Source organism: Lagopus muta, chromosome 1 (genome assembly GCF_023343835.1).
Source record: "Lagopus muta isolate bLagMut1 chromosome 1, bLagMut1 primary, whole genome shotgun sequence".
Taxonomy (NCBI): Eukaryota; Metazoa; Chordata; class Aves; order Galliformes; family Phasianidae; genus Lagopus; species Lagopus muta.
Window position 1 is genome coordinate 40,304,792 of NC_064433.1, and position 27,827 is coordinate 40,332,618.

At 38.1% G+C, this 27,827-nt stretch overlaps 1 protein-coding gene across 1 annotated transcript in view; it reads left to right on the forward strand.

Annotated features, from left to right (window-relative positions):
* Positions 1-27,827, forward strand: part of TMTC2 (transmembrane O-mannosyltransferase targeting cadherins 2) — a 234,213-nt gene that overhangs the window by 79,987 nt on the left and 126,399 nt on the right. Inside the window, exon 2 of the mRNA XM_048934288.1 lies at positions 20,017-20,587. Within this exon, the coding sequence (XP_048790245.1) occupies positions 20,017-20,587 (571 nt within the window). The remainder of the gene's footprint in view (positions 1-20,016; positions 20,588-27,827) is intronic.

The window sequence follows — 27,827 nt, forward strand, 5'->3', positions numbered from 1 at the left end:
GAAACAATTCTATATTTCTCTGGGCTTGTGGTGCCTAGAGAGGGATGCTGGAAGGTGTGAAGTTTATATGTATGTTAAAAAAAACATAAAACAGCAACGTACTTGGTGATAGACATGTTGATGTAATTTCAGAGAGGTAGACAGGTACATACTCAAGGCAGCTCACAGCTAGTTCTTAACTTTTCTGATCTGCAATCGAGAGCAAGATTTTGGAACCTGACATATCGAAAATTGTATGCAAACAACCAAAGCCTGACATCATCCAAAAGGGCAGATTGCTTGAAATTTTTGATCACTTGCTTAAGAGTGCTTAAGTTTCAAGGAGCCAACGGCGTGTTCTAAATCAGTGCTTGGTGAGAGAGCTGCATCTCTGCTGCTCAATCCCCATCAACAAGTAAAAAACATTGTTTTCCTGGAAATGGAATAACTAATGCTGTAATTGTCTAGGGAAAAAAAGAAAAAGCAAAAACAAAGCAAGCAACTCGTACCCCACCCTCAGTTGTCCATACACCCATTACTAGCACAGAGTAAAAAGAAGAAATAAAGGGGAAAAAAAGGACAATTCCTACACTGAGACGTCTCTGCTGTTAGCTATTAAAGATAAAAGGGAAATAGGAGGAGAATAATTCTTTTTTAGTAGGCAGAGGGAAAAACAATGCCAACGTGTTCAGCTACTCAGATCCTTTCCCTTTTTAAACTGTACTCTTTATAAAATGATTTTTTTTCTTATTAATGTTAAAAAGATGCTATGCCCGGAAAACTGTCCTGCCAATGTCCTGTATAGTCTGTGCTGCATTCAGTACAGTGTTTTTGTCTTGTTTTATTTTGATGTGCACGTCTAGATGTGATTTTTTGTTGTTGTTGGTTTCAGACTCGTTAGCTATGTGTTGTTTTTTTTGCTAGCATAACAATTGAAATGGCAACTGCGATGTCTTTGAAATGAAATGGAAACTGTGGAACTGCTGATCAGGTCACAGCAGTGTTTTTCTCAGTGAGCAGGCCTTTTATTTTTGTAATGAAGAACAGTGGTGACATGATGTGCGGCGTGGTTGCTCAAGTCTGGTCTTTGGATTTCATGGCAGCGTTTCACAGCAATGTTTCACTGCCCTGAAAGACTTGGCCTGGCAGCAGGCGAAGGAGCTGAGCTGTGTGATGGCAGCACCAGCTCCATGCTGAGGGTGCAGCTAGGCAAGGGAGTGGTGACTTTTTTGGAAGTGTTCTGGGGATGTGGGTCTGTGTGTCTTCCACCTCATCTTCTCTTTGTTGCACGGGATCCTCAAGCATTAGAGGATTATACATAGTTGTTGTTACTGTTTTTCTGACCGTTTCTTGCCTTTCCCCTTCCCTCTTCCCTGATGAAGGAGCCCTCTTTTCTTCTTTGGAGTCCTCGTTTAGATTTCACTGCTGTAAAGAGGGGATAAAAAGGAACAAGTCCTACTCTGACTTGTCCTGCTGTGAGGAATAGAGTGGAATGAGATTGCAAAGCAGACGCTGACTGCAGTGGACAGTAGGGGTTTCAGGTCTTGCTGTTGTTGACCAGGGATGGTGGAGCTGACAGATACAGAAACAAGTCAGAGTTGTGTATGGCTGCATGGCTTTCTCTGGCACCTTCTGTCACAGGACTATTGTAAGGAGCTAGCTATGCATTTTACAGACTGGTCAAGGAAATACTTGATTAGCAGCATGTGTTTAGCTTAATAGGTAGAAACTTCATTAACATGACTTTGTAGGCTGAGGAGGTCACTGTGTAATTTATTTGGGAAAAGTTTATCAGCACATATAATCTTTCCTTCTGTATTGGCTTGTGACTCTTGTAGCAGCTTCCTCCTCTGTTGCTGAAGATACCCATGAAAGCTGTGATGGAGAGCATCATTTTATTGGTTAAAAGAAAGTTTTTCTATAGTTATTTCTGAATGATTTTCTGAGGGAGAGAAAGGTCAATGGATTTTTGCACACTTCAACTAATTTTGCCTGTCTTATGAGCATGCTTTGGCTTCATGAGAGCTATCAGAACCTAAGGGCTTATGCAAAATGGCTCAATTGAGAAATTGTGCTCTGTGAAAGAAATATGTGTCTGTGGCTGCATAAGTGTGTGTGTGTGTGTGGCTTTTCTTTTAGAGCAGCAAATTTCACTCAGTGGAGCGATCAAAGCTGAAAAAGTATGTGGAAACTTTCTTTAAAGAGAAAATCATGAGGGGAAAAGGAAAAAAAAAAACAAAACAATAAAAAAAAAACATCCAAAACATTCATTGGATCAATTTGACGTTTCTGACAAGGATCATCACATATTTGGACAACTTAATAGATTTGTATAGGAATTTCATTTCTTCAGTGGGGCAGTAGTTGTATTAACTACTGGGTGATATTTTTGTTTTCAGTATGTTCTAGTAGCCTTATATTCTTAGATAGAAATGGGAAAACATAGAAGCCAAGAAATAACTGAACAGTAGGAGGGGAGAATGTTTTCTAATCTGACGTACAGCTGGAGAAATGTTAAAAGGTTTGGCTACTTAGAGCAGAACAAATCTGAAATCTTACAGCAGCAAAATACTTGAGGCTCTGAGACTGTAATTCTCTAAATTACAGTGCTGAAAGCCAGTTTATGCTATTATAGTATTGAATGTTGTGCATGAAAGCGTTTCTTATAATAGAAAAAATGTTGTTGAAGGTTATTCCTGCTGCTGCTGTAATTATCTTCCTTTATTTTATCTTTGTCTAGATGACTCTAAAAATAATACAAAAAAATAAATTCAGCCAATAAAGTATAATCTTTATAAAATTAATTATTTACAGGAACATGTACCTTGGAATGCCTGAATTTTTACTTATACTTAGTATTTTATACAATAAGATCTCTCAGAAATTGAATCTTTCAGATCCTTTCTCTTGATCACAATTTTCTCATGATTTCTAAGTTACTGTACGTCTCCCAAGAAATCAGAACAAGGATGTAAGTGAATATTTTAGTTGTTTCAGTTAGACAACAGACAAAACAAATAAGACAGATACATTTAATTTTTTTTTTTTAATATTTTCTGGAAAACGAGATCTCTTTTATAAATAATTTGACAGTGGGTTGAGTTTGCATCATAATATCCCCTTGGCAGTGAATATTAAAGTTCAAAAGATAATTTCTGTCAGCTGACCATAACTACATTTTGAAATGGGTTAAGTGAGTGCTTAAAAAATGAAACATGTCATTTTATTGAGTTTGATGAGAAGTAGTGTTCTCTGTCTTTATAATTCGAGCTATTATGTCAATTTTACTACTGCTAACCCTGCAAAACAGGTACAGTACAGTCATGGGAGACTGAACTGGTTCATACATCGCCTACAAAACTGCTAATGAATTTCCAGCTGCCAAATTCTTCCTACAAATTAAAAGCATTGTATAGTTTCACCTTTATGTTGCTCTTTAATATTCTGCTTTGCCATTTTATTTCTAATGAATCTGCTTGCTGCTCCAAAGCCTCACTTTTACATCTATGTTCTGTTCAAGATGGTGGTCTGGTACATTAATTTTAAAGGTTACTGTTTTGGGCAGGATTTAATTAAGCTTGTCTTGTTGAGGTCTTTTATGGTTAACATTGCATAATGTAAATGTCACTGTCGTTGGAATTAGCTACCAAACTTTTGCTACCATTCACTGCAGTGTAAGCTTCAAAAAGGGAACAGTGGTCTGCAGACGCCTGGTTGATTTTTATGGAGCAAAGAGAGGAGTAGCTTTTTTGATTTGATCAGGCTTAGAGTAAAACCTAGAACCAAATGCATTCGCGTTTGCTTTTCCAAGAGGGAAACGAGTCTTCATTTCTGGTTGAATGACACGTGCTTAAACAACTGTGACAGATTAAGGAATACATCTACATCCAATTGCAAGTTCCTCTCTTCTATGAATAGTGTCTTTGATTGTATCCATCAGTGTGGATTAGAACTTCCACTCTGCAGCAGAAAGTAAGCTGTGCCTGAGGAACTGGAATAGGGTCAGAATGGGAGTTGTCAGAAATAGATAGCAGTAAGAAACTTTGTAGAAGATGGATTGCTTGAGGCATTCGTTCTTTTTTACTTAATTTCTTTCCCTCTATGGCTGCAGCATGGAAAACTGTAACAGAAGAGTGAGAATAAGAGTGCATCAGGCTTGTTTTAAGAGAGTTGCTGTTGAAGCATAGGAGGTTTTCTGGGACTGGAATTCAGCTGCTCCAGGGAGAAATAAAGGGCAGACAGAAACTGGTTTGCCTGCACTGTATGTCTAGGTAACAGCCTCACAATCTCTTCCCATATTGTTTTTCTCTCTTCTTCCAAACAAATCACAAATTTCATAAAACATGAGAGATTGATTTGGATTAGAAGGGACCATAATGACCATAATGATTTCAAATCCCCCTGCCATAGGCAGGGAAACCTCCAGTTTGACCAGATTCAGGGTCAATCCAGGGGCCTATCCAGCCTGGCCTTGGAAGTTCCAGGGATGATGGGGAATCCATAATTTCTTTGGTCAGCCTGTTCCAGTGCCTCACTGCCCACATGGTGAAGAATTTCATCCTAGTATCTAATCTGAATCGACCCTCTTTAAATTTTAAGCCTTTACTCCTTCTTCTACAGAGATAGAATTCCTTGATAGTCTCTCCCCAGCTTTCCTGCTGGTCCCTTCAATTACTGGAAGGTCACAAGGGTCCCTTCCCAGACCCTTCTCTTTTCCAGTCTGAACAATGTTGGCCTTTCTTTGTAGGGGAAGTGCTCAAGCCCTCAGGTCATCTTTGTGACCTTCTTCTGGACTTGCTCCAACAGGTCCAAGTCCTTTTTGTTCTTGTGCTCCAGGGCTGAATACATCACTACAGATGGGAGCCTCATGAGAGTGCAGTGGAGGGGTGCAGTCATCTCTTGCTGGTCATGCTGCTTTTGATGCGGCCCAGCATGCAGTTGCCTTTCTGGACTGCAAGCACACACTACTGACCCTTATTTAGTTTCTCATCAACCAGCACCTCCAAGTCCTTCTCCTCTCAATGGATTCTTTGCCCTGCCTGTAGTTGTGCTGGTGAACGTAATTGAGGTTGAGAGTATGGAGGAGACTTAAATAATTCAGTATTAGTTCTGGAATCTGATAGAATTTCACTGTCTTCACAGGAAGAGGGTAGGAACTAAGTGATCATTGTACCACTGCAGCCCAAGGGGAGTATGTTCATGGCAGTTGTGCTGCTCTCCAGAATGAAGACTCTTCACTAGGAAGACTGCAGTGGCAGTCTTCTCCTGCCTTCCCTTTCTGGCCTAAGCTTTTAAAATGACTACCAGACTGGTGGTTCTTTGTTCAAAAGAGCTAAAAGCACCTGGTTTTATGCACCTTGTTTTTATAACAAGGATTTAATTTATATTGAGAAGTTCCTCAAATAAAGGGTCTAATTAATCATAGTAATCTCCAACTTCTTTATCTCTGCAATGTGGAGTTTTGCACCGTCTTTGTCACTGTAAATCCATATCTGCAAAAATGCACTCGTAAGTGCATTATTCTTCTTGTGTTACTGAAATTTCTTGATTGGCTATAGTTGAAATAGAGTTTTTCCATTTATGGAAGACTTTTTTTTTTTTTTTTTTAATATAAATTTTAAATAGATAAGCTAGTGAAAAGCCCGTGAAATGAGGTCTTAAAGAGAGGCTTTTCTGTACTGGTGAGAATTTCAGAAGTGTTAGGAAACATGCCTCTATTTGAATATTCCTTTTATTTTTCTCATGAAATCACTCTCTCTTCATAAGAAATAAGTAATTTCTTATGAAATTACTGCTAAGGAGTAATTTATTTGTGTATCAACATAAGTGACCAAGGTCCCTCGCTGGCTTTCCAATCATGAGTAGGGGTGAAAGTAACACTGCAATTCCAAGGCATTTTGTACAGGAGTTTGGACATCACACCAAGGAAGTTCTCCATCTCCCACAGGGGGAGGAAGAAAATAAAAAGTAAAATAAAAAGTAAATCTGTGCCTATAATTACCTGTTAAAGAAACAAGAAACCTAAAACTAAAGAAGTCTAATTATAATTAATTGAAAAGGTTTTCTGCAGAAGCTAGTAGCAGTGATTTGCATAAATTCTCATTAAGGTGAATAATATATTTTCTTCAAGATTCATTAAACAAGCTTTAATCAGTTGAGCTTGAAAAACATCACCATGAAACTTCAGTTTAAAAAGTCATTACACAGCATCTAAAATAAGTTCTGAAAAATTACAAAACATATCCAGGAGACATCAGCATCCTTCAGGCAGTAAGAAGCCATGTAATAAATACCAAGAGAAAGGGTGGGTTCTTGTCACTGGCTCTGTGTTAATTCAACAAAGACAAAACATGCCTGGTGGGAAAGAAGCCTTGCGTGCAGTATCCAGAGTAAGGTATCTGCAAACTGGTTTTTCTTTCAGTTTCAGGGAGAAAACCTGATTAACTGACAGGTGTACTACATGTTGCAATGGCCAACGCCTCTGCTTTATTCTTATACTCTACTGCAGTTCTTTTTCCTACTTCAAACAGTTAAGTTGAGCAGGCCATAAAAATATGTACATAAGCAAAATATCTTTGTGCTTTTCTATCCATGTATGTTTTTCAGGATTAATTCAGATGCAGTCATTCAAATCACAGGTTATAACTGTTATGGTGTGTTAACTGTACCGTGGGCTTAATGAACAACTTTTGCTGATGAGTTAATCTGTTTGATGATGGGAGCTGAATGAAATTCAGCTTAGAGCAACCGTTATCATCTATTGTGAGTCTTCTGGGTGGCAGGAGAGGTGGAGATCTTAGTGTCTCTGCAGTTCTTGGCAATGCCTTCCTCTCTATATTTAAAGTCCAGAAAGGCATAAGCACTTTTATTTTCAACATTCTACAAATAAATACATTACTAATTGATTTTTGTTATTACTGGGTAGTGCAGTGGATTCCTTTCTTGATGCTTGATGAGCAGTCATGCTTTTGTAATATTTCTCTTCCAGGAGCCAAATTTAAAGTTTGAGATGTTTGTACTGAATCAGTTTTCTAAAGCAGCAGTTCCTGAGTTGCACTGTGTGCATATACACACGCCAGTAATTTATGGCTTGCTTCCAAGTGGCGTGCAGCTAGACTGGAACTGGTGCCACTGGAAATGTACTGACACCCTTTTTTGTGGTACCTGGCCAAAGAAAAGAACATATACTTTGAGTCCCTGTTTTAAAACAATTTGCTTGCTGCTTTCTTCTATTCAATATTTACAGTGGGACATAACAGAGATGAGGCCGTGAATATAGGATAGATGAGAGAGACTACTATTAGCGAGTTCTGAAAACTTCACTTTATCAGATTTAGTTTAACATTGGCTGTCTTTGAGAGAGAGCTTTTGTGGTGAAAGCACCATTGGCAAGAAAGAGTAGACCATTAAGTATAGCTTTTGTATGGTATTTACCAGCAAGTTTGAATTGTACTTTCCCCACTCATCTTTAGGTGCAGCACTTTTTCCTTGTGAGGTTTGATACAGCCTAACTGCACAGATAGTAATAGGGTACACAGATGTTGTCCTTTGTTAAAGATACCTTCCCCAGTTTAAACTTTCATGGTCTGAATGAAAATATTAATTCACGATTACTTTTTCAGCTCTGGAGTCCGGATTTAGATACAGATTGTTTATTTAGTAGCAGGGTGTCTTTAAAAGTACTGGCAAACGCAAGTTAGCATGATTTGAATATTCAGAATATTTTTCCAACAGACCCATATCACCATGACAGTCAAGATTATATGTTAGCTCTGGGAGGTGCTTGATGTGAGCCTGGAGAAGAACAGAAAGAAATTTATTTATGTATTTATTTATTTACAGTATGATGTCTTGAAGTACTTTTTTTTTTTTTTTTTTTTTGTCTTCTGATAATTGTCACCATTATTTCCTACTTTATTATATTGGACAGCCTGTGTTTTAGTATATATTTCTTTTGGCTTTGAAACAACATTTAAGTTCTTTATCTTATTATTGCAATTAAACTGCACCCAAAGCGTTGTATGTCTTATCTGTAGAGGAAAATGGACATTAAGATATCTCCAGATAAACCCTGTTTTAATCTCTTTTCCCTTGTTTCATTTTTGATACTTTTACATTTTGTTTAAAGAGCTAGTAAACCAAAGCTGACTGGTATTAAGATTTGGTCAAACAGTTCCTCTAAGTATACTGGGAGGTCTATAAGTGATGGGTGGCCCAAAATCCAAAGTCACCATTCTATTCAAATAAACACACAAAGAAAGTATATGCAGGACCTCTAACTCTTACAGGAGCTTGGCTGTGTGCCATGCTTCTGACTGAATGGAATTGCTGATTTCAGGGTTGCCTGGGGCCACAACCACAAATAAGCATATATATCTCTGGGGTCATTGAAACCAGTTTTATTATTTTCATAGCTATTGGAAGTAAGTCACCTGGCTTGATTTATACATAAAATTGCAGAGTATCAACCCGCAGAATTGACCTTTAATTTAAAACTTTCATCTGTTTCGTTGGCTTGCAACAATGGCCTGTGATATTAAAATAACAGAAGCTTATGTTTCTAGAAATATGATTTTATCTTTCTCAATAGTTGATGGCTGAGCGTTCACTGTGAATTTGGGATTCAAGTCAGGTGCCTTCACATGAAAAGATCTTCATAGTTAGCACTGCTGCAGCTTCCAGTTACACTTGGTTCTCAGTGGTGAGATGGCAAACCTGTAGTATACCTGGAAACATGAGGATGGCTTCTTGGGTGAACATCTCGTGAACATCATCTTTTGTCTCTCATTGATGTCTACGTGTTTTTATTCTACAGTTGAACTGAGAAAGAACTAGAGGGGATGATAAAGTTGATTTGAGTGAGATACGTGTGTCTTATTGCATGCAACGTTTGGGTAAAGTTTTCTATAGGACTTTCTAAAGGTAGCAATGTCTTACTACTTAAGTATTCCTTTAAAATTCATCAGGATAGCATAGGAGTCTTCAATGAAAACTGAATAGACCCTAAGTGCTACACTGTCTTAGTGGATGGGACGGATACACTGAATAGCTGTATTTATTGACTATATAATAATTAATTTCTCAGTATGTTAGGAATCTGGTATATTTGTGATACATGCACAGCATTATATTATTCTGAATGAGTAATTTCCTGTGAAGAGAAACAAATTTTGGATTCCCAATAAATTTACAGCAAGATGCAATGTAGAGCCCCAGAAAAAAAAGAAACAAATCTTGTAGAGCAGAAACTGCTTATATTAGTTAGATTGGTTTTATTATGCAGAAATAAATGCATCCTGCTGTTTTATATGCTCTGGCCAGTTATCATTTTCTTCATTAAACTTTCAGTGGCTTATTATGTCATGGGAGACAGCAAAGAGGGAGCTTGACTCCTGTAGAAGTAACCTTCCCAGATTCTTTCCTTTGAGGTAGTAGATAGGCACTGTATTTTACGTAAGGGCCAAAATGGATTTCTCTTTGGGGAGTAGGGGGAGACATTGCAATACTCTTTCTTAAATGATCTAGGTAATAAACACATTTAGAATCCTAGTAGAAAACCAACTCTCTTCAAACATAAGCATGTGATGTTGAAGTTTCTCTCCAATCTATATTTTCCATCCTTTTGTGAGAAGCTGAAGAGAATATATTAGCCTTGTCAACAAATGCTGCACTACGCTACTCACCATTTCTTTTTCTTTTTTGCAGTCTAAAAATGTTGACCAGTCTCTCTAAGCATCTGTTCTGATTCACAGAATCACAGAATGGTTAGGGTTGAAAGGGACCTCAAGGATCATGAATCTCCAATCCCCCTGCCACAGGCAGGGCCACCAACCTCCACATTCAGTACTAGACCAGGCTGCCCAGGGCCCCATCCAAGCTGGCCTTGAACACCTCCAGGGATGGGGCATCCACAACCTCTGGCAGCCTGTTCCAGCACCTCACAACTCTCTCTGTAAAGAACTTCCCCTGACATCCAACCTAAATCTCCCCTCCCTCAACTTAAAACCATTTCGCCTTGTCCTGCAGTTATCAACCCTTTCAAAGAGTTGATTCCCCTCCTATTTTGAGGCTCCCTTTAGGTACTGAAGGTGAGGTCACCCCTCTGCCTTCTTTTCTCCAGGCTGAACAAGCCCAGCTCCCTCAGCCTGTCCTCATAGGGGAGGTGCTCCAGTGCCCTGATCATCTTTGTGGCCCTCCTCTGGACCCTCTCCAACAGCTCCCTGTCTTTCTTGTACTGGAGGCTCCAAACTTGGACGCAGTACTCCAGATTCCTTTGGATCTCTTCCACTCCACTCTGTTGCATGTCTCTCATAATCTATCCAAGGCTTTTTTTCTACGTCTGAAGTTTCTTCTTACTCTGATCTCAACCAGTGCTGCTTGTTTAAATACTGAAGGCAGAATGATTACTGTCCATTAGCAGTGCCAGAATTTAAGAGAGGACTTAGCAACTTCTGTGTTACCAAAATACTGTGTGTGAATTGTTTCCCCTACAAAACATTTCTGTGTATGATATGGACTACTGAAAGAAGCAAACTTTTTTGTTCTTTTTTTTTAAAGCTCTCAGTAATTTTTCTGCATTGTGTTCTCTTCTGTTGACTTTCCTCCATAGGTCTCTTTAGGCAGAACTTAGAGCTGTCATTGTCAAAAAGGCCAGTTATGAAATGCCATAACCTTTTGCAGCATTCGTTCCTCAGCTACCAGGAAAAAGTGCAGATCTCTGTTGTTTTGCTCTCAGGAGTGCTTGGACTTAAATGTTATAGTAAGAAGTTGAACCTAACGATGAACTATTGGCTCAGTCTTCCCACAGATCTTCAGGCCTTCCTTTCTTAGGGGGATGCTTCCTAGGAAAGGTAAACCTGCTTTAAAAAAAAAAAAAAAAAGCATTCAGAATGGACACACAAACCACCAGAGGAGAAAAGTATAAGTGGATTTGCTAGTGTAGAGCTGGGGAGACTGCTTCTGTTTTATGCTGATTTGCTGATTTTATAGTTCAGCTTAACTTCATTTGGCTTGCAATTGTTTGGGCAGGAAGGTTGATCTCGTACTCAGTTCTAGTGTCTAGTAATGGCTTCAGTTTCCCTGAATTGCTGTCTGAGATCATTACTACTTACTACCTGACTCCCAACAGCTGCTCTAAAGCATAAGAAGGAATGATTTCTGGTTGCTTTGTTTTATGCGTAGGAATCTAAAAAGTCTACTGGAAGACTATAAAAGCTTTTGCCAATTGCAATTGATTTCAGAACCATACTGGTTTCAGTGACATAAATTGGAGGTTATTCCAATGCTAATGTGGATTAACACTAATATAGAAGAAATCAGAATTTGATCCAGTGTGTTCCGATAACATAATTCAACTAATTTGCCATTTCCTGGCTTTTTTTTGCTCAGTCTTTGACAGCATCCAGTAAAATCCTCAGGAGTATGCTTAGTGCAGACTAGCATGTAATCGTGACTAGAAAGTCTGTATTTTCTTTAACAAAATAACTGTGATTAGCCCTTTTATGCCAATCTCAAACTGTTATCTACTAGTTGGATGCTCTTAACCACAAGAAATACGAGAAAATAAAATATATTCTACACATTGCTATGAACTTCTATTTCTAGTGTTTCACAATTGCTGTGGTATGCCACAAAATTTGTTTTAGTCAAATGAGTCCCTGTATCTGGATAGGCTATTGAAACACTAAGATGAAACAAGTCAATAATACTCATTTTAACCTTTTCTCAGCCCGATCAACACCTTTATAAATGAATGGATGCTGGTCCGCCCTGTTAAAGTACACTGATGAAGGATGTCTCACAGATTTGGACTATTTTCTATTGAGTAGATCTTTTCTTTCCTCATAGTAACCGGTTTTGACTTAACTGTAGTGAGTTCCATTTTATTCTGATTAAAAAAAAACAAAAAAGGCTTCCAGGAATTTGTCTGACGTATCTTCTGTGGCAAGGCCAAAAGGTCGTCTTCATCTATGTACATCATAAATGGTTTCTTTAGCCTCTATATCATTTGCTGGAATTAGAATCCTATTCTAAGAAGGAAAACTACCATTTTTTTTTAATATATTTTTTTTAATTTTTAGTTTTCTAAAAAGATGCTTTAAATATTTTGGTTGATTCACTGATGAATATAATGTTATTACAGAGAAATATAAACCTTGGGTTTTATCTTAAGTATATGTTAACATATCTTGCTGTTTTGTTTTTTTTCTTTTTATCATATTAAACATGCTTTGTTTTGTGTGTTTGTTGATATTTTGTCCTCTGTTTTACTGAAAGTGCAGTGTGTCAACTTTGATTCTCCTGAGTAGCTGGACTTTGGTGCTGACAGAATAACTTAGATATTTAATCCCCAGGGAGGACCCATTTGATCTCCTAATATTATTTAGTATATTGCTACAAATAGTGCTACCACCACAATCCCTTGATACTTCTCTTTGTCCCCTACCCATCCACTTATGCAAACATGTATACGTGTATATATGTATATATACATACATATGTATATATATATATGTATATATATATAAAAGTTTAAAAGGACAGGGTATGTAAATTACGTTGTGTTCTCAGAAGTATCTTCTCTTCTTAGTATTTCTGTATTTACATGTGTCTATGTTCCTGGCTAGTCTTTTCAATACTTCCATAACAGTAAGTCAGCTGCCCAAAGGTTCTTTCAGGATTTAAATCTAGAGTGCAGAAGTGTGTGTTTAGGCATAATTACGTACAGTTTCCCTGAACTTTTTGAAAAGGCTGTGTAAATAAATAAATTTGAATTGAAAAATAAGTGAATTATTAAGAGTTAAATTACTGAGCCTTGCTTCTTCAATGTAGTTTGCCATGTACTGAAAAGAACAAGAGAGGTGTTACAGGACTGGTGTATAACTGATATGCTTTTCTGTACAGTACAGAAGGTATGCCATGTTTTTTTTTGTAATGGCTTAAAATGTACATGTTTTGAAAAGGCTTTATGTATATTCAGTAGATGACTTGTCAGAAAATATAGTTTAATGTCTGTCTTATTAAAGTAGCTAAGAGTCTCAATGTTTCCAGTGTTACTGCTGTTTTCTCAAGCCTTAACACATCTGTCCTTTTCCATAGAGATAATTGTACTGTTGTGAGTAGCTGTATGGTGAAATGGCAAAATTATTTTTTTTCAAAGGAAAGTGGGAAAAAGAAGTAGGCTAGTGCCATGTTTTACTGTGGAACAGTAAATCTAATAAGGCCTGCTGGGCCTGCTTTTATCATCTAAAATAGAATTGAAAGGGTAGCAGAGGTTCCAATTATAAATTCTGACCATGCTTCAGAAGCTTGGAATTACATTTTCACAGGTGGATGTATGTATGTGTGTCTCTGTGTTCATGTGCTTGTGTAAAAGAAAGAAATAACGAGCTATTGCCAGCCAGTAGTTTGGCACTGAATAATATTTATAAAGAATAGCATTGCTTGTATAATTGAGAGAAGATGTTGTCAAATAAATACTGAATATCTTGAAGACTTAAAGAAACAGAATTAGCATTTTTTGTTGTTGTTTTTTTTGTTTTTTTGTTTGTTTGTTTTTTGTAGTTGGGAGAGATCTTATGAAACAGATGTGAGAAAAACAAAGCATTTTCTGGTCTAGTAATTTAATCATTTTCTTCAGTAAATATTGCTTCATATACCTGCTGTATATTTTGTTGTGGTGAACAAACTCAGGGAGCAGACACAACGACAGTGCCTCTCTTCTCTCTGTGTGCATATCTGCTACCTCCTGAGAGGAGTCTCATGGTATCCCATTGTTCAGCAGCAGAAAGTATTAATTACTTCTCTTGCTTCCATGCAGCTTGTTTTTTGCATGTGTCTGAATAATATCAACCAGCCAGTTGATATTAGGGTTTCATACTTAATGTAGTCTTCTGTTTGTTATATCAGGAAAAAGACTGAACTGAGAGGGAGCGAGCTGCACTTAGGGTTAATATTAAGGCCAGATTCTTTCAGCATGAGGATGCACTTAGAAGTGAAAGGGCTTATAGAATGGAGAAAGGTTCTCCACTGAAGCCTTGATGGTTAGTTTTTGAAATATTTATGTTCCTGGAGGAAAAGATTTTTCAGGCCATCTCAACCTTCTTGTAACCAAAATGTTTTGAACCTTTAGTTCCTTAAAGTTTTCAGAGCTTTTAGTCAATAAGAAAATCAATGCTTGCTGTATGCCTCAGTATAGGTAAAGCAGTGCTTGACAGCAGTCAGTGTTGTGTGTACCACCTGTTTAGAATGGCTTTTCTTCTTCAGAATAGCACTGCATCTTCAGTTGCAAAGTTAGAGAAGTCTAGAAGGCTGCAGCCAATGCAGGTCAATGCTTTTAAAAGATATTGTACAGTTTAGGCAATTATTGGGAAGTCTATATACTTGGATACAATATACTTACTGTGATACAGTGACACTTCTGATTTTGTTGTCTGAATTTTGTTGTTTCCTTTTTTTATTGCTTTTTTTCCCCATGTGCTTCCATTTTTTATGACAATTGTAAGCAGACAAATGTATGATATCATTGTCTCATGCATCTTTCCATTCTGTTTATGTCTAATTCGGAAAAGTATCACCGAAAATGTTTTATGAGAAAAACACTGCTTACTGTCCCGTTATGTGTAGCTCATCATTGTTCTGTACACAGCTTAGGTTGGCTATGATGTTACTGTTAAAGAACGATAATAATCCAAAATCTGTAAATAATATTAATACTTACACATATATTCTCTGTTACTAACTGCATAGTTAATAGCTTTCATTACCACTTTCCAAGATGGGAATATTGTCTTCCATGCATGAGCTCTGAGTTTGATGCATTCAAGTATTTCTACAGTTAGAAAAGGATTGGCATAAGTTAGCTAGGGACTAGTTTACTGGCACTACATTTCCCTTTTGCAATGTTAAGTTTTCATTTAATTAGTGTAAAATATGATTTGAATGTAGGTGTTCTTCTGCGGCCTCTTTAATACATCTAGTCCTGTTCTCAGAGCCAGCAACTGAGGATCCAATGTATAACTAGGTTACGTAGTTGTTTCCCATCTGAGAACAGCTGAGTTATTGTCTGTTCCTTAGAGATTCACCTAAGAAAATTTGTTCTTCAGAGAAACTAAAAGCTGCAACCTGAAACCCAGAGGATGCATAGAATTTGGTCTCCTGCAGGTGTCCCTGCTCAATGTACAAAATAGGTACCTCTTTTTGAAAACGGGCATGGATAAAATTTAATAGCCTGCTGGTATTGTAGATAAATACCACTTTCACAACTGTTGAAAAGAAATGAACTTTAATATGGAACATGCAAGATATAATTGCTGCCAGAAATATGCAAGAATGGTAAATAGTTCCCTTGAGTCTGTAATTAAACGTTTAGATGAATGAGCTTTCACATACTTAATGCTTATTACTCTTAAGCCATCTCTATGGACCAGATAGTGCTTTCTGATTTTTTTTTTTTTTTTTTTGTTATCAATATAGATTACACGTGTATCTTAGTCTTTGGGTAAGCATGAGAATTATGACAGCCTTTGTTGTTAGCCTGTTATCTGACTCGTGCCTGCTGAACAGATCACCTGGAAGTATTTTGGAGGGACAGACTCAGCTGCTGTATATTCAGGGGATGTGAAGCTGTTTTGTACTCTGTAAAGGAGGCTCAGGCTGTTTTCAAGCTTGCTGTCTCTACAGGTAATGTAAAATATTCTAAGCCTCCTTAGCATGACTTGTTAAGATCTACTATAAAAACGCTATAGGGTGCTTTTCCATTACTATTTATGAAAATGGAGTATTCTAAATATTCTAAAATGATTTTGAGGAAAACCAAGGAAGAACCTCTGAATAGAGACTTGCTAGTCCATCACTGCCTATCTATTTTATGAGAGAGAAGACTGGGCAATAGCTTCCTTTGTGCACATTTGGGAGTTCTCCTTTTTCTCAAAAATATGTCCCGTACTTCAAATGCTGATGTTCGTTTTCAGCATATGGGGGCCATTAGCAATATTGAAGCTGGACATATGGCTTAATGTGTTAAATCACTTTAGAATGTTGCATCTGTTTTTTTACCCTGGTGTTAACACCTGGATCAGTTTAGCACTAGTGCAGAAGTTCAGGACATATAGAGCTGTTAATTTTAAAAACATCTGGGCTTTTTTGTGTGTATGCATATATATGTGTATGTATGAACTGCTCGGTCTCTGCTATTATTTGAGTTTGATGGAAAAAATCTTACTTGCATTGTGCTGAAGGTGTGTACTGACCTACACAGCAAATTAGCAGGAGGCAGAAGGAATCTTTTGAGTTGATAAACAAATGATTTGCCTGTATAGCTCTTGTCTTTCTTCAGACTTCCATTTCTAAAGTATTGATAGCTGGCTATGATTCTTCCTTCTTCTACTCTCAAACTGATCCATTTGTTGTACTCTGAATGAGATATCTTGCTCTCCCGGGATGCGTGAAATGGGCAGGCATTAAAAATTGACGAAAGCGAGTTCCCTGGCTGAGTCTGCAAGCCTTATCTGAAGCTGCTCGAAAGTAAAAATGCCAGTTGCGTTGGAGCTTTGAAAAATGACTTTCCCTTGTGACCCAGTGCCTTTTAGCAAGAGCAGAGTTTACAGCTCTTTTTAAGAGTGATGAGTGCAGTTGGCGAGCTTCTCTTGTTATGCCCATTAGCAAGATTGGACTAATCTGTAGGACGTAAACTGGAGGTAAACTGTGAGTGAAGGAGAAGGAGAAGACAAGGCTAAAAAGATGTTTTGTACTTTCCTTTATCCCGGAGTCTTTCCTGGAGACAGCAGTTAATAACATTTTCTATCTGCGGAGAGCCCCGGTCACTGTGAGCACAGAAGCATTATAAAGGACATGTCAGCACTGCCTGTCAGGCCGTCAGGAGGAACTGCTTTTGAAATTGCTGTTGAAATCACTGCCTAAGCATCAATACTGCAACAGAATTAATAGCTTGTTATTTTAGTAATTAAAGATGAGGCCTCGTCAGCCAGGTTTGGGCTGGGCCATGGCCTGCGGGAGGGCCTGGACTGGGGGCCCTGTGGTTGGGCTGTGGGAGCTGGAGGCCTTTCACACTTCTAAGAGCAAAATGGCATAGGGCTGCCTGACCTCAGATGTTCGTACTCCTGCATCCTCTTGTGCAGTCAAGTCTTTGTTGGCCAGGTGTAGTTTTTATTACATTTTAAAATATGAAGCAGGGTGGCAGTTGAAGCTTAACCAGCAGCCTGTGCGAGACATGCTTCTTTGTTATAGGAAATCTAGTTACATCTCCTGTAATTGCTTTTACCAGTGTCCCAAAGCATTCACCAGGCTTTTGCTGTTGTTACGGTCAAACCCTCGGCAAAAAAATCATCACCTGGAAAGAACTCCTAACTTTCTTTCAAATTCTGTCTCATAGACAGTCCAGCATTTTATATGACTGGGCCAGTAAGTAAGCTGGAACCAGCAGTTTCTATATTTTTCATGCTGGCAGATATTAGATTGTGTTACCTTTACATGCGTGAGAAACTACATTTATTCCACAATTGTCTGTGGAATTTTATAGCTAAATACAATAAATCAATACTGTACCTACAAGGCTTGCTGCTGATTGATTTTTAAATGAATAGGACTCAACAAGAAAGGATCAGGCTTTCATCAAGTTTGTTGCTGAGACAAATGAAATTTGACTGAATTCACGCCATCTGCATGTACAATAGGTTTCTTTATAATTTTGAGGAACAGTTTATTCCTGGCAAGGAAGAACTCAAGGAGATACGCATTGTGTGGGAAGGGCTGTTCACCTGGGGGGACCAAGCTGGTCCTTTCTCTTATTAAGGGCAGCATGGAGTTTGGGACGTCTGCTAGTATCTTAGCATGCGTGCATATACATGCATATAGATGTGTCTTATAGCTGTGTACAATCACTTATTTTTTTTAGAAGCAGTTGCATGGCTTCAAGTACTGGAAGTAGGCACATATGCAAAAGATACAGTAAAACCCGATGATTTAATGGCTGTGACCTGTGTGCCATCTAGTCTTTTTACATCAGCCTCAGGGAAGGCAGTTGCAGTGGCAGTGTTACTGCCACTTATTTCCTTAGCATTTTTTTCTCAGGGAAACAGTATTTGAATTCAAGGTTTCAGCTCTAAATCCTGACATCTGATAGCCATTCTTAGCTCTGCTCACTGTTGAGGAGCCTGTAGTCTTAGATACTCTGCCTTTCTTAGAGAAAGAACTATTTCTAGCCTAACACCTGCTTTACTTTTACTGAATTCCTGTTTTTTTTTCTTTTATGACTCTGAGAGTGCTACTACAAACTGAAATCACAAACAGAGGGCTTAGATTTCAGGAAAAGACTCCTCCAAAGGACAAGATAAATAACGTGAAAACAAAGATCTTGTTTTCTTGCAGTGTTCTTTTGTGACTGGGCTAAAATGAGAAAAATGTGTGTGGGGTTGAGAAAACAAATATAAGGAACCTGATCCACTACATAAGCAGAAGTCAAAATGAAAATTTTCAAGCATTCTAGAAGGCATCATCAGATCTTTATAGGATTTAAGCTGACCTCTTTGTAACCTCCATGTGCACAGAGACAAAAGGACATGCAGATAGGAAGCGCGTCTGAAATGCGCAGTAGACAATGGAAACCTTGAGCTGCATGTCATTTAGGGTATTTGTATGGAGATTCTGTGGCACAGCATATCAGTGTCTGAGTATTTTTCTACAACGAACAAGACAACATTCCTGAAATGAATAGCATAAAAACTGGGATTTGGATGCAGATTGCAAGGTTCTTCTTTCACTGGGGGATGAGAATGTGAGTGGAATCTGGGCGAATGAATTTGACTGGTGCGTTTCTGATGTTGGCCTGAATTTTGTACCATTTCTTGCTTCCTCATCTGAACTGAAACATGATTAATTACAGAAATATATTTTTTTGGAAAGGCAGGAAGGGGGACTCAGTAAAAAAACAGAGATAAATCATCTCTCTTGTTTAATATTTTTAATATTAGAATTATGAGCTGCCCTCATTCTCAATTACCCTGTTAAAATAAATAATAAATGAGTTAAGCTCAGTAGCAACAACAAAGCACTTTTGTTGTTGCTATTGGTTTTGTAATTGCTTAATTTTAACTTCATTTATGAAGACAAGTAATTAATTAAATTCTAGTCATCTTTTTGAACTAAACAGGCCTCACACCTTCTTCTACAGCATAAATTTGAAATGCAAATGATTGGATTTTTAAAGGGGACAGATTTTTACAGTACTGAATTAGATGTGGAGACTGCTAATGGCTGGCACCAGTCCTTGCCAGGGTGGTTGGAAACAAAAATGCTGAAAACTGCACTTTTTTTGCCCCCAGTCAACTTGACACAGGCCTGAAATCTTAAGCTAATACAACATAAAAAATGTTTTTTTCTAAATTGTAAGTATAAGAAATAGAGGTATGATATCCTGTAAAATACTGTGCTGCTTGCCTTCAGCAAGGTGTTAACTGAAAATTGCTGTCAGTCAAAAGATGTATGGGAAAGTTGTGGGAGTGCCCATAGCACACCAGAAATTTGCATGCTCCTACCAACTTCTGTTTATTGTTCATCCATGTCAGTGAGATTCATTCCAACATCTAAATTAAAATTTCAGTATAAAGGGCCAGTTGGGGTTTTAGTTCTCAGTTACTGGAGAATCAGTTGTTTCAACAACACTGTTTGTCAGTCTTTCATATTTCTTTTACATTTTAATTATAACTCATCAAATCTTAACCAATTACTCCTGGGTTAGACTCAGACGAATGCAACTGAAGAGTGTTTTAATTTAATGGAAGCAGCATAACATCTGTTTCTAATGTTTTAAAAGCCAATTTATATGGAAATTTTGCTTTAGTGAAAAGTCAATGGATGTGGACTTCTCTAACATCTCCTGTAGAAATTAAAAACTTGGATTAAAGCAACATCAAAACAACGCCATTCTTTCTTGTTGTAGCAATGTGATTACATTTTCACAGCCCTTCATTTGTATTCTTTTCATTCTATTGAAATGATGTTTTTACTTGTCTTTTGTAGTCGAGCTATCAAGACAAACCAGGACCTTCTGCCAGAGACACCCTGGACCCATATATTCTACAATGACTTCTGGGGAACGCTTCTCACTCACAGTGGGAGCCACAAGTCATACAGACCTCTCTGCACTCTCTCCTTCCGCATCAACCATGCCATCGGAGGAATGGATCCATGGGGTTACCATCTTGTAAACATCCTGTTGCATGCTGCAGTCACAGGCCTTTTCACAAACTTCTCCAGGATCCTCTTCGGGGATGGGTACTGGACCTTGATAGCTGGTTTGCTGTTTGCGTCTCATCCGATCCACACCGAAGCCGTAGCGGGGATAGTGGGGAGAGCAGACATTGGAGCCTGCCTCTTCTTTTTGCTTTCCCTGATGTGTTATGTGAAGCACTGCTCTACAAGAAGATCCTCAGCTAGAACTTGGGGCTGGATCTTGGGAGCGGGACTTTGTGCTGGATGCAGCATGCTGTGGAAGGAGCAAGGAGTGACTGTACTGGCAATTTCAGCAGTGTACGATATCTTTGTATTTCATCGACTGAAAATGCATCAGATCATTCCTGCTTTATACAAGGTGAGTCTCCCTTTTCTTTCCCATAAACTGTTAAAAAACAGTCACTGTTAATTAGGTATTAAATGAGTTTTCAAGCACAGAATAATTCTCAGTAGTTTAGTCAACTCTGAAAAATAAGCACAGATGTCTAATACTGAAAGTATTTTTAATTCAGTTTAGTAAGGAGTTTTTACGTTTTGTTTGAACAGTGTGCTATTACCCATTGCTATTACTTGACACTGGGGATTTCTTTCATTACTTTATTTGCTTCCAGAAGCTCCCTCCTCATTCTGTTTACCATCAAGCACTGGATGTATGGCTGACTTTTGCAAAGAATCCATTCTCTTGTTCTCTTGTATCTTGCTAACTAAGCTTAGTTTGGTCAAGCAGGCAAGAGCAGCAGCTTATACCATGTGCAGGCTCCCTGATGCAAAGATAGAACTTTTCATTGTTCTAGTTTAACAGAGATGCACAGAATCTGGCAGCATGTCTTTGGCATGTATTTTTTTCTCCCCCTAGTAAGAGCTGTGACAAATGTTTTATTGCCTTCAAGCAAAGTATTGCTCATTTTTTAACTTCTAGCCCACGAGCAAGCAAGTGTAATAAGCATAAATAAATGAAGCCCACCCAAAGCCCCTGTCTGTCTTCTCCCCAGAGTTGAAGTATTTTAGTGGCACCCATATACTGTAGCTGAAATCAAGACTTGATCACATTAGTTGTCATACAAATGTAAGAGCTGAATATATGTAACTTTTTATTTCAGTGGATTGATTTTCCTTCAAAAAAATGCTGATTTAACAAAAGGAAAATGCTTCATGGGGACACCTGTCGTCTCATTTTTTAGTGAGATATAACTAAGTATAGGAATAAAATAAGGTTTTTAAGTCTGTTTCAATCACACTGATTTTTAAAATCTGACTTCTCACACAGATTGATCTAAAATAAATTCAGAGTGTAGAATAGATTCTACAAGTAGCATACAATGAAAATAAAGTCAGAAAAAGCAAGTAGTTTCTTGTAGTTGCCTGATAAACTCCTGTGGCACGTTGACTTAGCCATCATGCATTTTTCTGACGTAAATGGCCATATTAAAGAACAGAATAATTTCTTATGTTTAAGACCTCTTTTGAATGCCAGTGGCTAAGTACTGTATGCTAAACTGTGCCCCTTAATGCTGAGCGGAAACAAACATGTATATGTATAATATGTATATATATATATATATTTTAAAAAAACACCATCTGTAACAGCAAATTTTATTCTCAAAGATATGGGAAAAGATACTGTGAAGTACTTTGAGGAATTCAGTTTGTAATTCAAATGTCAAACTGTCTTAGAGAATTACACAGTTAAAAACATTCATATTACACATATGAAATTCTGAATGCCTTGCACATAACTTCATACCAAATCTAAATTATTATTCCTCAGTCTGTCCTCATTGCAGCCTCTCTTCAAAGACCAAGTTACAGTCAATGAACTAAAGTTCCTTATCATAGAGTACTCATTGCTCAAAACCCTAAACCTTTACAGACATTTTTTATGAACTTTGGTGAGGAAAGCCTTTTATTCCCTTTTTCCCTGTTTCCTCCATTGACGCCAGGGTAAAAATTGGTCCAGCAGAGATTTTGGTGGCATAAATGAAACCTAAGTTTCCATGTCCTACAAAGTCAATGGAAGACCCATCCTTCTAGGTTATGTAGTTCTAAATTTGGACATCTGTATTCTCCTCCTGCATGAAACTGTCTTGGACAGCAAAGAAGCGTCAATGCCTGAAGTTGCTTTTTTTCCCCATCTCTAACAATAGAAATAATAATTCTGTGCTTTGCAGGTTACTAACCTCTAAGAAGTTTAGATTGTAGATGGAAGAAGTCTTATGGGGAGGATCACTTTAAACAAAAATACAAATATAAATAAATAATACAAATAATAATAATAAAAAAATATAAATATTTTCCTTGATATGCCAGACATACATTTCCAGGTTCACTGACTTATTAGGCTGTATTTTCCTTACATTTCCGTTCAATGTGAATGCTGCTAGCTAGTTTTTATGTCAATGTTAAGGCAGCCTTTGTTCAGTCATTTACAGTGATGAGAGGTTTAGTTGGGAGCCCTGCTTATAAAGTACTTCCAGTTAGGCTTCTTTTGTTTTTTGTAGGTTTTACTTAAAAATTGTTCACAAATTACTTAAGCTTTAATAAGAATGTATCACCCTGTAGGACTTTGGATGCCAGGGATGTCTTCATTGACTTAACATTTTACCAGAACTGTTTCTCACTGAGTACTCACCTGTATGTTCTTTTGTACTCTGGCTTTGCATGGACCCGGCCATAACCATTAACCACTGCAATTTCCTGTTCCCAAGGCTTGAATGAGAAGTAAAGGAGTGAAGTGCAATCTTTATTTATTTATTTTTTTTAATTGATTATCACTGTAAGTGATTGGAGTTCGGTAATGTGGGTTTTGATGGTAGCATATGAGCAGTGTTTGACAAATCCTGACCATTATGGCAATTTAGATGCTGTCTTGCTGATTTCAAATGACTTTTTACATTTATTTTCACATAAGTTTGAAATGATTATGCTGTAAGAATGGTAGTTTAAAATGATGCTTTGTTACTTTTGAAATGGTTAGTAAGAACAGAGCTAGGTTTTCTTGCTGAAAGCTTTAGTTTTGGTCTGATGTGTTTGAGCAGAGAATGATAAAGACAAGCTTGTTTATCTTTAGTTTTGTATTAAAAACAAATAATCCAAATAGGAGCCCAGAATACGTTGCCATTTTCAACTCCACATTCTTTGATCAATTGTTTGGGTGTCACCTTTTTCTTGTTGTTTTGGCCTTAAAATGTGTCCCTGTTAAGAACTAAAAAATTATTTCTCCCTTCAGCAAACAAAAAAAAGTTTTAGATTAACAGCTTTATTTATGTTTTTTTTCTTTAATGTTGTTGCCTACAACTTTTTGCTTAGAAAGACATTCCTGCATTGCAACTTGCATGTCAATAGCCGTCTACAGATGAGTAATTTTCAGTTATCCACTGGCTTGAGCATTTCATAACGAGAATACAATATCAAAAAAAGAAACAGAGAAAAAAAAGCCACCACCAAATTCACCAAATACAAGTCTATCATGTTTCAGAAATGCTTTCCTGAATGTCTGTACAGATAGAACTGAAGTAATTTACCTGTTCTGGAGCTTGTGTTTTACATTTTCTCAGTGTGGGAAGGTAATTGTAGAAAGAAAAACATCAGATATCACTAAGAGCAGTCCAGAAAAATGTGATGGTCTTTTAAGTAGCGTAGGAAAGTGTAGAATGGAGCCAGGGAAGAGAGGAGATTAATTCGAAAAGGGGGTTGGTTGAAATCTGTTCCAAGTATACAGTAACAATATGAAACTGATAGCAGAAGAAAGGGCATGCCACAGCATCTGTGGAATGGCAGGAAGGAACTACCCCTTTCAATCTACCTAACCTTAATCTAAACCCTGTCCAGCTGAGCTGACACATCTGTTTCATATGCTGTGCTGCAAACTGGAACTTAGAGGAAATGCTGGTAATAAAAATCCCTAAAAAACAAATATCCCAGATTGGGCTTTAGGAATTATTTTAAACCTGAATCAATGCTGTATCCATTCTCTATCTGTATTCAGTTTGGACACTGTATTCAGTTTTCCTTGTTCTGCAAACAGCTGTACTGGGAAATTTTGGGAGGAAAGTTGAAGTAAGAGGGAAGAAGCGAGGACCTCAGAATGAGACATTTGGGGCAGTGGGTGGTTAAGGACTTGGACTTTTGTTTGTAAGCCTTTTGAGAACGCACTGCTGGGGGAACTAAGATCCAATTAGTTATGTACAAGGAACAGTAAGACCACTGAATGCATTCGTGATGCTTAGAGAGGATGAGTTGGTAACAGCAGCCTTAAAAGTGCTCCAGCAGGTGGTAGAAATGGCACAGGGGGTGGTGGTAAGTTTCTTTCATTTTGTTCTTATCACTGGTCCAAGTGTAAAATAAATGAGAAATGGTGGCTCTGACACAAGACCAGTAGCTGTTTACTGGGCTCACACCTGTTGTCGTGACAAGTCAGTGATGTGTCACTTGATGTGCCATGTCAACTCCTTGCATTTTGAGAGGACTGATGGCTTTTGAATGAGGCAGCTGCAGAGAAGGACCACCAGCAGAGCAGATTAATATTAGCCTTTATTTAAAGCTATTTTTAATGCACTTTTAAAAGTGTATATCATAGCTACTTATTAAACTCTCCAGCTCTTTTCCCTGTCATCTATGTGCTGGTTATTCGGTAAAACTTGGCTGCTGATCTTTTTCCCTTTGCCAAGTCTTGTTGTATTCCTGTCTGCCTGTGATACTCAAACTCTGGCTGGCAAAGATGTCAGTCTGAATGCAGTTTGATTTGGTTAGTTCTATTTTATTCTGCCATTTTTTAATTTTCTCATTTTCTAAGTGCACTCTGATAAGAAAGTATTTGCTGTCTTAAGTCAACAGAATTTGATGGAAGTGTGTTTATTGCAGTTGTAAATAAGTTGTTTGGAATGGGAGCAATTAAAAAAAAAATGTGGCTCTGTACTGGACAAAGCATTCCTTATTGAAGAAAGCTGAGATTTTGTTTTGATTTTCACCATTTTAGGCCTTGAGTTGTTTCTGTCTTAAGTTGCATAGCAGGTATGCAGATTGATTGAGTTGTCATGTGTTGTGTGTATCTAATGGTTGTACCTGTCAGCAGTTAGACTTGCACAAATTAAACCATCGTAAGTACAGGGATTGGAGGGGGAGTCTGAATACAATAGAGAGCTGTGATCAAGTCTGTGATTATGGAAACTATGCAGATTCAGAGGCCTTAATTCTTTTGTACTTGCAGTACCCAGCTTAAGAGCTGAGCCATTAATCAACATTGTTGTAGACAATCTTCTGTCCAATTAGTTGTACAAAGCTAATATAAGCCCAACTGCGCTGTCCTTTATTCCTCTTTATTTTTTTTTTTAAGTGAAAATGGAGCTGGACAATGTTAGCAGTTAAAAAGATGGGACAAATACATTTAAAATTCATTTTTAATATAATGGTGATTATAAAATATTTATTGCTCTGTGGTTTGTGTACAAACTGCCTTATAGAAATAACTGAACCAGATGTATGTTCCATTAATGTTCCTCTGCTACAGTATAGTAATGTTTTACCAGATCAGCATAGCCTTAGTACAGGGGGATTGTTATACTAAAAGAAAGAGACCTCTCTTTTTCCATCACTGATCTGATTAACCCCCTCCTCCCCACAGGAGGTCTGTCTCACGTGGAATTAGTTATTGTTGTCTATAACTTAATGGGAACCACAAATTGGATTGCAGGATGCATTATCTAACCTTCTGTGCTATTATAACAGTATTGGTTTTGTAAAAAGCAATTTTATTGGAAGTCTATATTTTATTTAAGGTAATGATGGAAACCCTCGGCCTGCATGGATAACATAGTCAACCACTAAACCAAGCTTTATAAAGCACTGCTTTCTTTTATGATCTTGGAACAACTTCAGTTGTGAGTGAGATATGTACAATTCCTGCGCAAAATAGGACTTTCTGTATATTAGATAAAGCTACTGATTTTTGAGAACATTCCAGACTTGAAATAAATCACTTTCTCCATTCTTTGAAGCAGATGCTTTTTGAAGTATCACATATTGGTAAGCAATTTCAAAATAAAATGCTGCTCTTGATTTAAACTTGCTGTTGTATTCTTCCCTTCTGAGGGGCTTAAGGGACTTAGCGGTGCCGTAGGACTTGGTGGTTTTTCATCTCTTCTCCATCTACAAGTTATTTCATTTTGAGAGAGTGTTTTAATATTGTTTAAATTCTGGCTCAATGGTGTGTGTTTTCTGTTTATTTTCTACAATCCAGGGAACTTGAAGATGCTTGAACTTGTCCACAGGCCTGCATATTTCAGCAGACCTGCTTATTAAGCTTTGACTTTGCAAGTTCCTTCTCTCGAACACTTGTGATGATGTGCATCTGCCTTACTCTATCGTGACATGAAAGGTTTAGGCTGCTGGGGTAGCAGTTGCTCGGAACAGGCTTCACGCTCGAAGCCAGATATTTGGTAAACACACTTCTCCTGAACGTATGTATAGAAATAATAAATAACTTAGAGCTTCAAATGTGGTCTGCCCTCGTGCAGTTTCTCTTTGTCTAACAAGAGCTGTTGTGTGCCATCTTTGTGAGCTGTGCAACCTTTGAGGTTCCAGAGCTGTGTGCGGGACTGGCGCCCCATCGCTTGGGCCGCTCTTGTTGCCCAGCTGTGAGCTCAGACTCTGCGGTGGTCAGCTGGGGGTTAATTCTCCTGGCTGCTTCAAACCCGTACGAAACCGTGGAAGTGCTGAGACGAATGTGCCTGTGCCTACATTGCTCATATTTCCGGCTGGAGCTGTGCGGTGCTTTTCTCCTCACACTGCGGGAGAGCGGCAGCGTGAGGCCTGCACTGTCTTGGCCACCACTCCCCCTCCCCCTGCTGATACCTCCTAGACAAAAGAAGCTTTTTGCAATTTACTTCTTCCTTGACAATTTCAAGTAGCTAATACTGCTGTTTCCTGTAGTTCCCACAGCTCCTTGCTGCTTTTCTTTTTGATCCTAAAATGAGAAAAGCAAGATTGGCCTCTGCTATCTTTCTTGTCAGAGATATTGATCTCCTGCAGGTCCTGTGATGTCAATGGAATTGTACTGAATTGGACATCAATATGTATAAATAGCTGTTGTTTCCTGAAAACATTTGCATGTGGTGATGTAAACCGCAGAAATACATAATGTATGACAGAAATAGATGAGGGCTGCTCTAAAAATAATGCTTTCTATTTTGTTGTGTTGGCCCACAGTGTCAGAGGCAGATGGTGGTGGTATGACAGTAGAGGTTGAACGTTCCCACCGATATTCCATTACATTGCATTGCTGTGTGACAGATGGCAGCAGAGGGGCAGTCTGACGAAATGGTGTCTGACATGGAAGTGCAGATGAAGTGAAGGTGTGTCAATGAATTCCTCCATGTGCAAAAAACTGCGCTCATTGGCATTCACGGACGCTTGCTGAACATCAATGGAGACTAAACTGCGGATGTGATTATAGTGAGGCGGTGGTGCATTTTGGCAGTAGTGACAGCCAAAGGGTTGTCAAGCCAGGTTTTGGATGGCCATGCACAGCTGTCAGGCTGCAAAATGAAGAGCATCTTGATTTGGTCATCTGTGCAAATCAGTGATTTATGAACGTATGGACC